The sequence below is a fragment of the Antedon mediterranea genome, chromosome 7 (assembly GCF_964355755.1).
Source record: "Antedon mediterranea chromosome 7, ecAntMedi1.1, whole genome shotgun sequence".
NCBI classification, from domain to species: domain Eukaryota; kingdom Metazoa; phylum Echinodermata; class Crinoidea; order Comatulida; family Antedonidae; genus Antedon; species Antedon mediterranea.
The window spans coordinates 28,459,146-28,473,277 of NC_092676.1; the positions used below are offsets into that span (position 1 = coordinate 28,459,146).

The 14,132-nt window shown below is 33.6% G+C and overlaps 2 protein-coding genes across 6 annotated transcripts in view; both read left to right on the forward strand.

Annotated features, from left to right (window-relative positions):
* The first annotated feature begins 487 nt into the window (after positions 1–487).
* LOC140054534 (sulfotransferase 1C2-like) lies at positions 488–4,483 on the forward strand. 3 transcript variants are annotated; one of them, XM_072099565.1, is made up of 7 exons: positions 488–779; positions 1,312–1,532; positions 2,170–2,396; positions 2,781–2,904; positions 3,179–3,273; positions 3,517–3,691; positions 3,843–4,483. In XM_072099565.1, the coding sequence occupies exons 2-7, from the start codon at positions 1,382–1,384 to the stop codon at positions 3,950–3,952; spliced, it is 882 nt and encodes a 293-aa protein (XP_071955666.1). In that variant the 5' UTR covers positions 488–779; positions 1,312–1,381; the 3' UTR covers positions 3,953–4,483. The 3 variants fall into 3 exon arrangements, with proteins under 3 accessions (XP_071955666.1, XP_071955664.1, XP_071955665.1); XM_072099563.1 differs by having other exon boundaries at positions 489–783; XM_072099564.1 differs by having other exon boundaries at positions 489–783; positions 1,335–1,532.
* Positions 4,484–7,593: 3,110 nt separating this feature from the next.
* Positions 7,594–14,132, forward strand: part of LOC140054518 (uncharacterized) — a 39,822-nt gene continuing 33,283 nt past the window's right edge. For 2 of the 3 annotated variants that reach the window (XM_072099538.1, XM_072099537.1), the window contains exons 1-2: positions 7,594–7,704; positions 11,970–12,039. The gene's annotated coding sequence lies outside the window, so the exon portion shown is untranslated. The remainder of the gene's footprint in view (positions 7,705–11,969; positions 12,040–14,132) is intronic. The other variant, XM_072099539.1, reaches the window with a different exon arrangement.

The following is a 14,132-nucleotide window of genomic DNA, read 5'->3' on the forward strand; positions in this document are numbered from 1 at the left end:
TAATTCCTCCTTGCTGTATTCAGACTGGAACCACAAGCGATCTGCAAAACGTAGTTTGGTAAGCGAGAAATACGTATTTTGACAATTGAACAATGTATTTCAAACGAGCAATGGACATATTTTTTTTACAAACGAAACGATATAAAAACAAGGAAAAGAGTGTCTCTTACAAATGTATTTTGGCCAACGATGAATAAACAACGTATTTGAAACGATCAAAAAACGTATTTTGACAAACAATCGCTCGGTTCCTTCACAACAACCAAACATTTATTTCCTGACTTATTTTCACTTTATTTTGAATTATAAGTAATTTATATCATTAATTTACTATATGAGTTGTGATAACTTAACCATGTAAACCTCTTGGAAATTAGGAAGCCTGTTTCCGTTTCCTCACCCCCCCCCCCCCTCCCCGACTGTGGGGTCCACTGCTTCCGTTTAAGCCCTCGTTTTTTTTAGCTTAGTCTGACGTAAGTCAACACACAATTTTTTCTCTTATACATATTAAATAGGCTATTTACCATGGATAATAAAACATGTAAAAAACATGTTTTTCAAAGCCTGCCTGCACAATTACAGATCTTTCCAATGATAAGATGTACGTACCTAATAAAAATAAACCCGGGTTCCACTCACAAGTCACTTGTGTGCTTTGGAACTATATCTTGTTGTAGTAAAGTCCGATTGTTAATCAGTCATCGGAGTTAGAGAGACGTGGTGGGTTGTTGCTGATTTAGATCTGATTAACTGTTTGAAGTGATAGAACTATATATTTTGTAGGTAAGTTTAGAACTCAGGCAACGGTTAATCAAATAAAATATCTCTATCTAAGTAAGTTTTTGCATGGCGCCCTAAAAAGAGCATAAGGCTTAACACACCCTGGATGATCGAGTGTAACATATTCCAGGAAATAATTTGAATTAGAAGTAGGCCTATTATAATAAAAGACATAGAACATTCCGTTCCGTATTAGGCCTATACTAGGCCTATAGACTATAACTTTCTATTGTTTCGTAGACATAGGATACCGTACACTTAATTATCACCAAAAAATGCCTAAAGTAATAGCTATAGTAATGTTGTTGTTCACAGCACAGTGAAATATTATGATCCGGGAAACTCCCATGATTAGATCATAATGTACGGTGTGATACCGTAGCACTACCATAGAACAAGGTTCCTACTGTACCATAGGCACCATAGGCCCTATTTCAAATAAAACGAAATAGAACATTTTTTTGTCCTTATTGATATTAATGTGCAAGTTGTGATATTGATGGACGTGTTACTTTTATCTTAAATTTTTAGTAACGATCAATATTTGATTGCAGTCGTCTGCAGTGGTGATCCTTTCAACTGGTTCCTATTGTGGTGAAACATGTCTCCAGTAACGGATAAACGGTTTGAAGATCAGAGAATGGTCGACGGGGTGCTCCACGCTTGTGTGACGTCAGACGAATTGTTGAAAGCGGTTAGAAAGATGGAGATTCGAAATGATGATATTATTGTTATGACATATCCTAAAGCAGGTATGGGAGATAAATATAGCGAGGAAAACGATACAAACGAAGGAAGGGGCGATTATCAACGGGGACGATGTGACATTCTACGTCACTCATCACGTTACATAATAACGTCCCCTTCGTCTATAATAACGTTTATCAATAAAAAGAAACAATATACCCGTTCATCATCTAAACGTAATTGTTGGATATTTTTATTTGAGTACTCCACATATTCATTGCGTTGTGCTTTGTCGTTGCATTGCGTTTAATAAATCTTGGTTCCCACAAGGACGTAACGCAACAACGTAAGCGCGACGTAAAGCGTGGTTCCCACTAGAACGTAACGCAGGGACGTAAACGCAACGCAAGCAAGTTTTAACCAATGACAAGCGAAGTTATAGACAGTTAGCAATCACAAGCGTATAAGCCATCGCTTGTGATTGGTCAATTCACTTGCGTTGCGTTACGTTCTTGCGTTGCGTCGCTAGTGGGAACCACGCTTAAGCAATTTAACCAATCACAATCGATGGATTATCCGAATTTTCGCTTGTAATTTGTGAACTAGCTTGCGTTGCCCTTACGTCCTAGTGTGAACCAATTTTTAGTTAGTTTATTTTACAGTTAGACGCTACAATAACAAAGACTTCACATTTCTTGACAGGAACTACGTGGATGCAAGAGATAGTGTCTGTTCTATTCTATGGTTGTGACTTCAAAAAGGCAGACAGCAAGAGCATCAGAGATCGATTTTTGTTTCTTGACATGCAAGAGTTAGATTCCGATGTTGGACCTCACGAAGTCGCTGATAGTCTGCCGTCTCCCCGCCTAATTAAGACTCATTTACCAAAACAGCACATGCCAGAACAGATGTTGACCAACAAAGCAAAGGTATAGGAATTTTGTGTCTTGTGCATCAAGGCAATGGATTACAGTTTTAAACGTTGTGTTGGATATCCGTGACGCACGCGCGTATGCCAAGATAGGAACTTGTAACTGTTCTGATCTTATATCTGGCTGCGACAAATACCAAGTACTGTACGGTATTCTCCTCCGCGGCATGCGGTGTCTGTTTGGGTGCATGGAACTGATCGTGTCGCAGCCACAGATAAACCTTTTGATATCTCCGGAGCTCAGCATCCTTTTGTTAGATTGCTTTAGTTACACCATCATGGCACATTAAAGACGTTCTACCGCCAGCGTTTATTAAGTATGAGCCAACCAAATAACAATTTATTCAAATTATTATTACATTTCTCACATTGTGTATTGTAGGTAGTTTATGTAGGACGAAATGCAAAGGATAACGCCGTGTCTCTGTTTCATTTCACTAATGCAATTTCTTTTATGCGGACCTACGAATGGGATGATTTCTTTAACGACTTCTGTAACGATAAAGGTATGTTAATTAACCATTATACACTGGCGCATTTGATAAAATAGAACAACGTAATGTTACGGTACTTCTCCGTACCAAGCATTGTGTTTAACTAATGCTTGGTTCCCACTCGAGACGCAACACAAGGACGTTTCGCAACGTATGTGTGATGACCAATCACAAGAGATGGATTATTCGCACTGTCACTTGTCATTGGTCAACACGCTTGCGTTTCGCTTACGTCCTTCCGTTGCGTCCTAGTGGGAAACAAGTTTTATTTTGTTTTATTTTTTAGCCCATAGTGGAAGTTGGTTTGAGGTCAATAAGTATTGGTGGAGTCGGCGTAATGATGACAATGTACTATTTTTAAAGTATGAAGACATGCACAAAGTATGTGTTTATTTAACGGTTTCAGAAATTATAATTTTGTTACTGGTGGTAGACTATGGAAAGCCAAACCCGCCAAAAATACATAATACATCTGCCAATAATTCATTCGTAAAAAATTCAAACGATCCATCACCTAATATCTACACCATCCAATACAATGTGTAACCATCTACCACTTGCCCAACAGATGATGATTAAATTTATCTAGATCATGACGTAATGATAACTTGTTTTTTTTTTCAGGATCTGCCAACAGCAATTGTAAAGGTTTCTGAATTCTTCGGTTGGCCTATTCCTGATGGAAAACTAGACGAAGTCGTTAATCACTGCACGTTTGGAAGTATGAAAAAGAATCCAAAAACAAACTATTCAGACAGCGCAAGTTTAGATGTCAAGTCGACGCCATTTATGAGGAAAGGTTGGTAATAACTTTGCGATGATGATATACAATCATAATACAGTAATAAAAATTACATCAAATAAAATAAAGAAAGTAAAAAGTAAAGTGGATACCAAGATATTTTCGATTGTTTAATGAACATTACAACGTTTTATCAATATTTTTCTAGGAAAAATTGGAGATTGGAAGAATTATTTTACGGTTGCACAAAGTGAAGAATTCGATAAAATATACGAAGAAAAAATGAAAGGCACGGGTCTTGTATTTGATTATGAATAATTATAAACTTTCGATATTTAAAATTGAAACAACACATTGTTTAAATAGTTTTACAGTAAAAACAACGTATTGTATTATTTTGCTTTTCGACGATTGTTTTGTGTGCTTAACCATAATGTATGGGGCGCCCTCATTTAGGATCAAAAGTTTTTTAAGATTCCCATTGACAAAATAGAATAAAAAGTGTTAGCACTAATATAAAACCTTAGCCAATCAGACTGTAGAAAAGTAGTTATGAATTAAAAAATAAGTAAGCCAATCAAAGGAACACCTCATGGTACCCTAAAATGTCACGTGATGTGTATAGGCTTGTAAAATCCCTTACACCGTGTTGTTATAAGTGTGTAAAGTCGGACTGAGCAGACGTCACATTTTCAAGAGTGCGTAATTTTCAAAAGGATTTTTTTTTTAAACATTTAATATTATTATTCATTTCTCCTTTTAATAATGTTTCTTATTATGTTATTTTGTATTGTTTGTAAATTTCTTTATAAACTTAAATATTATTTATAATTATATGTAAATGATTAACTGAATAAACTTTTAATTAATCTTAGGCCTATTTGTCTTATTGTTATTTCTGTCATTCATATTTTCACCAATTGAATTTCAATAATATGGTTTATGTTTTTCATTGATTGTTTATAACAATATTTAAAACATTTAGGCATATTGTCAAAGTCCACCATAACGAGGCAAGAAATTCACATTACAATAATTTCTGATATTATTTTGGGTTTTATAAATAATACTAATTATCATTTCAATCAATAAATGTGTCAGTCAGTCTGAGTACGAGAGGTCGATCTCATAATGATCACCAATCGATTGATACAACATCGATAATTGGTTTATGTTCTTAGTTACATCATGATACACGTGACAAGTTCGTTTTGCATGCTTCGGCGTTAAACATTCAATAATATTTGCTAGTAATGCGTCGCTGTTCCATACCAATAAAACACATTCATCGCTTAATGAGTCTGTACTTTATCACATAATTAATATGCTCACTGACTGACGTAGTGATTATATAATGATGTATTAATGTACTAATGTGTATATCTTGCTTGCTCTGGCATTCAATCATAGAAAGAAAGAAAAGAAAGAGATTTGTATAAAATCATGGACCTATAAATTTCATGATAAAACAATGGACTTAATTAATAAGTCCATGATAAAACTGATGACCACACCCATGTACACACAAACTCATACAATGCCCAGACTGAACAGCATAACAACACACAATAATTTACATGTATAACTCCTTTGTAAAATCCTGGAACATTGAATTCTTAAACTGTTTTGCCATACACATACATGAGGAAAACTGTAAAGTACCTTCCAAACTATACCCTTTTAATTTAAATATATTCGTTAAACGGGTATATAATAAACTGGCACGAAACTTTATATCGACACAAATGAACTACATCCATATACGTCATAAAAACAACTACTTACACCCTCTCCCCTTCCCCCCAACCTTGTTTGCGCGTACATAAACTGGAACGCGTTCGGCTAAAATTGACACAGAAGTATTCATGAATCACAACTTTAACTGTGAAGTTTATACAAAGGTTGTTGGCATCAGATAGTACAATTATGATTGGATGACATCAGCTAACTTCCCGAGTCTTCTTCCCTTTCCTGCGCTTTATTTTCATTTAGGCTCACAGAGTCCTTGATTCTACTCTAAGTAAAATATGTAGAGACGCACTTGTAGTAGACTTACCGCTATACTGTCCAATCACAACAGCGTGACTTTCTCGAGTGAAAGTCGAGGAACACACATTATTGACATTTTCTTTTATCTTTATTATTATGATGGTTTTCCCAGTTTAGTTTATTTGAGTGGTAGGCCTATAACCAAATTACATTTTTATACGAGCAATGGCTTTTCTAAATAAATAACAAAAATTGAATTTGATCGCGCGGATCGCACACTACAAATACGCAATGCGCGAGAAGAAAAAAGTCTGAAGAAATCTACTGATTAATAATTAAACTTAGTTATGAAATAAATAAATAAATAAATAAATAGTGAGTTCAATGTTTTGTAGTATTAATATTTTCATTTGACCTGGAAGCAATTGAAGTAAATTGTAGGCCTAATCCATTCCTTGTCTTTCCGATAAAAGCGAAAGTTATGAAAAAAAAAATATTTATGAAGTAATTCTTAAAAGTGACGCGTATACTCCGCATTCACACACAACAGGAGGAGAGGACAGTGTACAACTACCATCTAAATATTATTATTATTACTTAACGCTCTGTCTACGCTATCAAACTTTATGGGCACATCACGTCATTTTTTGTCACATAAAGTTTGATAGTGTAGACAGAGCTTAATATCATTTTCTCATGGAAATCATAGTGTCTGTGGTGGAGGCTAATGAAACATTTAACTTCGTGGATAAATAATATATAGGCCTATATTGAAGATGAAATGAAATAGGCCTGGTAGTAGTCGAATATAAACAAAGGCCTCGCTAATTAAAGTTAATTAACTAATTAAAAAACAATTTTTAATCTATATTTTTAAACGTTTTCCATTAGTTTCAGTTGTAAATTGTGATTTTTAGACAGTATAAGGATAGAAATTGGCATATTTTACGGTAATTTTAGGCCCTATATTCTGCGCCTATGTCAATTTTTGGATGGGGCATTAGGCTTAATGACATATACCCATGAGTACACAAACCTTTTTCTTTACAATCTCAATTATCTTGTACTTATGATTTCATTACCATATTTAAAAACAAAAATATTGATACAAAAATACATTTTTCGTATTCAGAAAGAATGTTATTATTTTGGCTATTAATATTATAAATAGCATTGAAATAAAATGCACATACTTTTTAGTGCATGTCTTCGGGTAAGAAGCGTTGCATTAGGATGTGGAGAGAGGAAAATGCTATAAACCCAATTACTGAATTAAAATCAATTACACCATGAGTGATGAACTACGTTTTTATTTGGCCCACGTTCACTATCAGCTCGGCCATTATCTAAATCATTTAGAATAAGCAGGCTTACTATTTTTTAAGGGTAATCCTTCCGCAATCGTTTTCACATTATCCAAAAAACTGTTTAAACACTATAAAAGAACAATTCGACTAACTTATAAATAATATTATATGAATCCGCCGAGAGTGATTTTGAATCTACTTCATTTTCAGAATACACTAAAACCTATAATGAGTATCTCAATCACATGCTAACGCGGCATAGCCTACTGTGTCTCATAAAATAATTACTGAAGTCCAAAGTTGTGTTTCTGTTTGCTTCATTGTTTATAAATAGGTCTTTTATTTTTAGACGATTTCGGAATTCCATGGCCTAAGGGATATAGCGAGTATCGAACTTTGAGTACAACTTACTACTACAGTACTATATTATACGGCGAGTGGCCACTCTCCCTTCCTAAGCATTCACCCCTGTAATCATTTACATTCATTTGTAATAGTTATAAAGCGGCGTTACATAGGCCTATACACACAGACTCCCACAGTCTTCAAAAGAAGCCGCTATTATTTACGAAATTTGTTTACTTATTTACTGGTGTCAACGATAATTAACCTTCCTGTAATTGACCAATCAAGGATGGTATTACACCTCACGTGACCTCTGAGTGACCTTGCTTAGCATTTCTCTATCTAAAATGGCGGACCAGCTGCATTGTCTGAATTGAATTTTTAACGTAGGAAATGCAATTGAATCACACCAAAAGATGTATTTTGTAGGTACGTATTATACTAGTAATATTTATGTAATTATTACTTAAATATTTCTTGTCCTGATAATGGAATGCCATAACGATACGCTATAAAATTGGTAGAAGATTTTGTCTCGAGTTTTCACAGTATTGAAAGTATTGTTTACTGTGTGTGTGTGCGCGATGGCATGTTTGACCGAGGCTCAGCTAGCTCTAGGCTCAGTACACATTGGTAGGCTTTTATCATTTTCATAATATCGTTTTGTTTCAAAGATTTTTAATCAATCGAAAGATCAAGTATTAAAAAGGCAAAGTAGTCAATGCTCACAATGAATAGATTATTGGTGTTTAACCACGTATAAAATGTTAAAACATCGAACGAAATTGGTGGGTTTTGGAAATTTGGCAGGTAGCGATTGATGACGAAAACATACGCGACACTGTCCCGCCGTTTGACTTGGCTGATCGCGCCAGCTAAGGGCCTACAGAATTTGCATTTTATTTTATTCCATGTTGATCTGGTTTGCATAAGATAAATCATATTAATGGGATCATATATTATTACTCTTTTTGTCATTTATTTATTTGTATTCTGTAATGATGATAAAAATAAGATGTGTCACAGAATTGAATGAATGAAGGTGGAAAATGTGTTACTTCAATATGGAGAGTGATACAAGAAGATATTGTGTAGGTAGGGTTATCCCTATGCAGGGGTATAGGCCTAATCTTGTGCAGAGGTCACCCCCATGCAGGAGTATTTTCAGGTGGGAATATAAAACTAACTACACTACTGTAGCTCTCAGTTGACAGCTTGTCAAAAACTATGGAAACGTTGTCTACTTGGCCTATTATAATGTTGCATTGTATTTTGTAGTGAGTTTTTTATTTGACAACGGCAGTAAAGAGATGACCAAAATGTTAATCAGCCCAAGTCTACTATAATAGTATTATTTGTTATCCTCTTGTATTTTTTAATTGATGCATTGCCTGTTGTGGAAGGTATCATTGCTACAAAATAGCAAAGAATTGACTTCAGTAGTAGTAGCAGCAACAGTACAGTAGTTATATAATTAATAATTCAGTGGAGTAAGTAGTGGAAGTACTTATCAGACAATAGGATACAGGATGTGGGACCTTGGGTGCTTGCCCATTCATAGATTCTGGATAAGAGACTGAATCTTTGGTATTCCAGTATCCATGCAATGCCACCAAAGACTACAATTTAATTGTATACTATAATATAAATCAAATTTTAATTGAATCTAGATACTAAATACTTCTGATAATTAAGGGAAATTATAAATACTATTGTTGTCACAGTATAAACTTCAGACATGTGTATTGTTCATTGACCTTTAACCTTAATTTTGAATAATTACAATGTGAACATGAATTTTCTTTTGGACACATAATATACAGTATAAACTACTTGTATGCACAGTAGTCTTCTTCCAATTACAGACCATGTTTGTTTGATATACTGTACAGGTACTGTAAAGTTACTGTAACCGATTGTTAATCCTTTGGTCTTAAAAGTTGAGAGTAAAGCTTATTTATTCATGACATTTTTCAATCACAATCAATTAGGCCTACTGTCATTTAACAATTAAACACAATTATTTTTTCCCAGAAATAAAACTAAAAAATAGAACCAAACAAGGAAATTAATTGTAAAGTAATTAATGTGAAAAAAATAGTTTCATTAATATAACGTAGAGAGTATTGCTGAGTGACAACTGACACAGTAACAGTATATTCACTGTAGAATGTATGATTGAGTGGCACTACTTGTAACTAGGCTATTTAAAAGTTGCCCTAGTTAACGGCATAGTTTAAAACTTTGCTAGTAGTAGCAGTTATAAGTTTGTACAGTACAGTACAATATTATGTCATTCTAACAATAACATAAACTAAAGACAATTAGAGAAAGCTTATCGAACAAGATGGTGGTGACAGGTCTAGAATTTGGAAAAATGACCCAAATTTTAAGAATATGCTGTAGGCACCAAAGAACTGGAACATCCTCGAATCTAGTCACGAAAACTGATCAGAATTAGATGCGTAAAAGTAGCATGGTTTGCATACAATTGTCATAAAATCTTTTATCTAAAAGGTCACTGCAAATTTTATGTAGCAACTCCAACCTCCGAAATCAAATGAATCCAAATGGACAGCCATTAAAAACTGAGGACTGATTAGTTACCAAGTTTTTCTGGGTCGTCCTGGGAACTTAAAATTTCATAAACACACCTTAATAATACTGTAAAACCGGAAAAATGGCAACATGGAATGTGACCAGTAAAAAATAGAAAATAATGTTGATACAGTCTGTATATACTATGGTATAGTAAAAGACTGAGTGAAATCTTAGTTAATAAGAATAGAGAGATGGCAACATTAGTGACCACTGAAAATGGCAACTGAGGATGATAACTTTGTACAGTACTGTAGAAGACTGACAAAATTGTATACTGTGAGAATAGGGAATACAACATGAAGTGAGTGACCAGTAGAAAATTGGTGAGTATGGAAGCTACAGTACAGTAGAAGGCTGAGGGTAGCGTTACATTAAAAGTCTATCCATACAGTATTCTTCAGGCTATTTACAGTGTGTAACACTAACAACTACTGTATGTGAGTGAGCTTGTTCACCATACTCACCCAATACAAACCTTATCACAATACACTTTTAGAATTCTTCATTGTTACTTGATTTCCAGGAATTAAGTTGTCCTGTGTAACGTCTTAATTAATCAACAAGATCTGGTTGGATGAATTTGTTAATTGACTGAGATATTAAATCAATTTAATTCATCTTAAAATTGATGCAATTGATGCTAATTACTTAATTAAGTTGTTTTATGAATTGTTCACCACTCTTGGCATACTGCCATTTGATGTATAGTAGTATAGTAATAGTATAGTAGTGAAACTACAGATTTTCATGTTTTATATAGTACAGTATAACTGCACTGGGTTGCTTCTAAGATATGGATACTGTAATTCAATCCAGGTACCTGATTAATATACTGTAAGTGCAAAATATAGGCCAACCCCCCTAATGTATCTTTTACAGGTAGAGTACTGATAATCATATTATACTTCCCTGTACAGTATGCTAGAAATGCAATTTTAGGTAGGATGAATTGATGTTTTTTTTTAAAGCCCCATTATTGTAGATATTACACTACTACTGTTTAATTTTAAGTTTCTATTACAGTAACTTATATTTGATTTTATACAAATATTATAATGCAATGAGCTTACTTTATTCCAATGTAATGTTATAATATTATACAATAGTTTTCGTATTATAATAAATATGTGTTAATACTGGATTACTGTATTTAAATAATTTTCTTATATCATATGTTGTGATATTAAGCATATTCATATTATTATCCATTCCCTTGGATGAATTCAAAAACCATAGAATTGAATAGACCAGAAGAAGCAGCTGTTGAAATACAAAAAAAATTGTATTGATCAATATTTATATCAAGCTTTGCATTTATTTATAGTATTGTACACAAAACACTGAATACCTACATTCATGTATGATATCTATTAAAACAGCAGGCCCTGCTATAACTTGTGATTAGGCAAGTTACACAACACTAATAATACCGAAATTCATTTGTTAATGATACTGTTGTGTTATCAGGCAAGTTACACAAAGTATGACTCCAAATCATTGAACAACACCTACATTAATTGAAATGAATTTAGTTTGGTCCTGTTTCTGCTGCATACAAATAACTGGTTAATAAACCATGTGAATAAATTAACCCCAACTTCTTGGGAGCAGAAACAGCATAAATTTTGAAGAACTTGCAGTTAAATGTCGGCCTAAAAATAACAGATTAAAAACCCCAATCGATTCAGTGTTAGACACCATGGTGTCTAACACCGAATCGATTGGGTGTTTAACCGGTTATTGCTGTGCAACTTTTACCTGCAACGCAAAATAACGGTTTTTTTATTGGCAGCCGCTGACCTTGTGTCATCTAAACTGCAGTAGCGTTTGAATTGACCGCCAGTGCCATTGTATTTTGGGTACTGCTAACGATTTCGTCGATGACCACCCACTGATTTAAAACGGTTATTCAGGAGCAAAAATTAATGCAGTCAATATAAAAATTATATTTTATTTTGAAATAAACGGTGCTATGCAGCAGAAACAGACCCTTTGGAACAGGCCTGCATCATAACTAGTGTAACTGTATCTAAAGGACCACTGTCTGTCTCTCTGTGTTCCTCTGTTAAATGATCTTCATTTTAATTTTTTAGATGCAGGTTTGATCAGTATTATCTTTCCTCTCCTGGATACCTTGATCTGTTAACATTCTAAACTCCTAATGTAAGTACACTAGTCCTTTTAATTAATTTGAAAATAATAGAATGATAACAAAATCAATGCCACTTATTGTAATGTTCTTTACTCTCATTGCTTCGTCCTTCGGATGGGATGTTGTCCTATGTACTGAACACACTAATTGTATTTGGTGGTAGGGAGTTTGTTGTGGTTTAGTAAAAGAGCACGGTAGCACATGGACTCCGCCTCTCTAATTATGTAGAACATATTATTAATTTGTCTAAACTTTTTTTTTTTTTTAAACATTTCTTATTTCCATGCACCTTTGTTACAGAAAAATAATATAGATTTGTCCTACTAATACCCTGTATATATCATTTAATATTTGTAATATTATTTAAAGTATTGACAATGAGTACAGTACTGTAATTGGATTCACAAAATGCGCTTAATGTATTGGCGCATAATAATTACTATAAAATATTACTAATTTGTCAAAATCTATTCCGAACAATCGTTCTCAACTAACAACAGCTTAATTTGTAGTTACAACAAGTCTTATATTTAGTGGAGATCAATTATCTGTTTACACACCCAATCAAATTAAACATAACAACAAAAGATAATATTTGCAGAAGAAAAATAATTATTTGAATTCATTAGCCATTTGGGAGTGATCATTGAATGAAACATCATCAAAAGAGAAAGATATCCTCTCCGTCGCACCACCACGTTAATTAATGCGTATCTGCTATTCCGTAGGGAATCGGTCTGTATCCCAGTAATACTCATTGAATTCGTTCGTTGTTCCGAGGACACGCTACTTATTTCAAACCTTGCGTACTCAAAGAAACGTGCGTTAGTAGATTGGTTTTAGAATTATAAATGCTCGTTGTCGTCGTCGATTTAAATCATTTTAGTGCGCTGTGTATTAATATTACTACCTAATTATTAATAAATGAAACATTCAATAGTCTTTATTATTTGCATATTTCAAAAGAAACGTGCATTATTAAATTGGTTTTAGAATAATGAACAGTACTGTATGTTTCAACAAATCTTTTCACGGAAAATAATATTACTGTATGATAAAACAGTAAAGAATTTTATCATAATTGTTAAAGTTTAATGATCAAGAATTTATTTAATTTAGAAAATAATGTAGTTTATAAATGATTTTTGTACTTTTGGTGTTTATTATTATTATTAAATAAATAAAACAACTGATCAATGAAACAATGAATGAACAATAGAATACAAAAGTCATTTACATATACAGTGAAAACCAGAAACTCTCCCAATACCGGACTCTCTGAAAACCAGAACCTCTCCCAATACCGGACTCTCTGAAAACCAGAAACTCTCCCAATACCAGACTCTCTGAAAACCAGAAACTCTCCCAATACCGGACTCTCTGAAAACCAGAAACTCTCCCAATACCGGACTCTCTGAAAACCAGAAACTCTCCCAATACCGGACTCTCTGAAAACCAGAAACTCTCCCAATACCGGACTCTCTGAAAACCAGAAACTCTCCCAATACCGGACTCTCTGAAAACCAGAAACTCTCCCAATACCGGACTCTCTGAAAACCAGAAACTCTCCCAATACCAGACTTTTTTTGAGGACCAAAAGGTCCCAAATTTATACTGTATTTACCATTAAAAACACATTCCGAATACCAGACTTTCCGGAAAACCAGACTTATTTTGCCGGCCCAAAGGTGTCCGGTATTGGGAGAGTTGGCTGTAGTACTGTTGTGTTAGTACAGTATGTGGTAGTATAAAAAAAAAAAGATTTTCATGTTATTTATTATTAGATTATTACATAATATATGAGGTACAATACAGTAGTTTCTTTTTTTAAATCATCTTGATCATCAAAGGCTGTCTTTTGTAATCATTCGTCCTATTTTTTCATTTGTTGAACATTATTATTATTTATATTTTTATTTGTGATATGATATTTTATCAATACATTTATACAGGTATTTCTAATTTTTTCCCAAATATAATTTCAAAAAATGATTCTATTTTTATTTGTGTAAGTAGAAGAGTGACATGTATTATTATAACATTGTAATTTCTATTTGACTATTCACAGTAGACATGCTATAAAAACTGAAAACTTAAATTATGT

Bases quoted from the DNA above. Each gene is read 5' to 3' on its own strand.
- LOC140054534 (XM_072099565.1), top strand. From the start codon at position 1,382: ATGTCTCCAGTAACGGATAAACGGTTTGAAGATCAGAGAATGGTCGAC. The intron at 1,533-2,169 runs GTATGGGAGATA...ATTTCTTGACAG, and splicing joins TATGACATATCCTAAAGCAG to GAACTACGTGGATGCAAGAG. The intron at 3,274-3,516 runs GTATGTGTTTAT...TTTTTTTTTCAG, and splicing joins AGTATGAAGACATGCACAAA to GATCTGCCAACAGCAATTGT.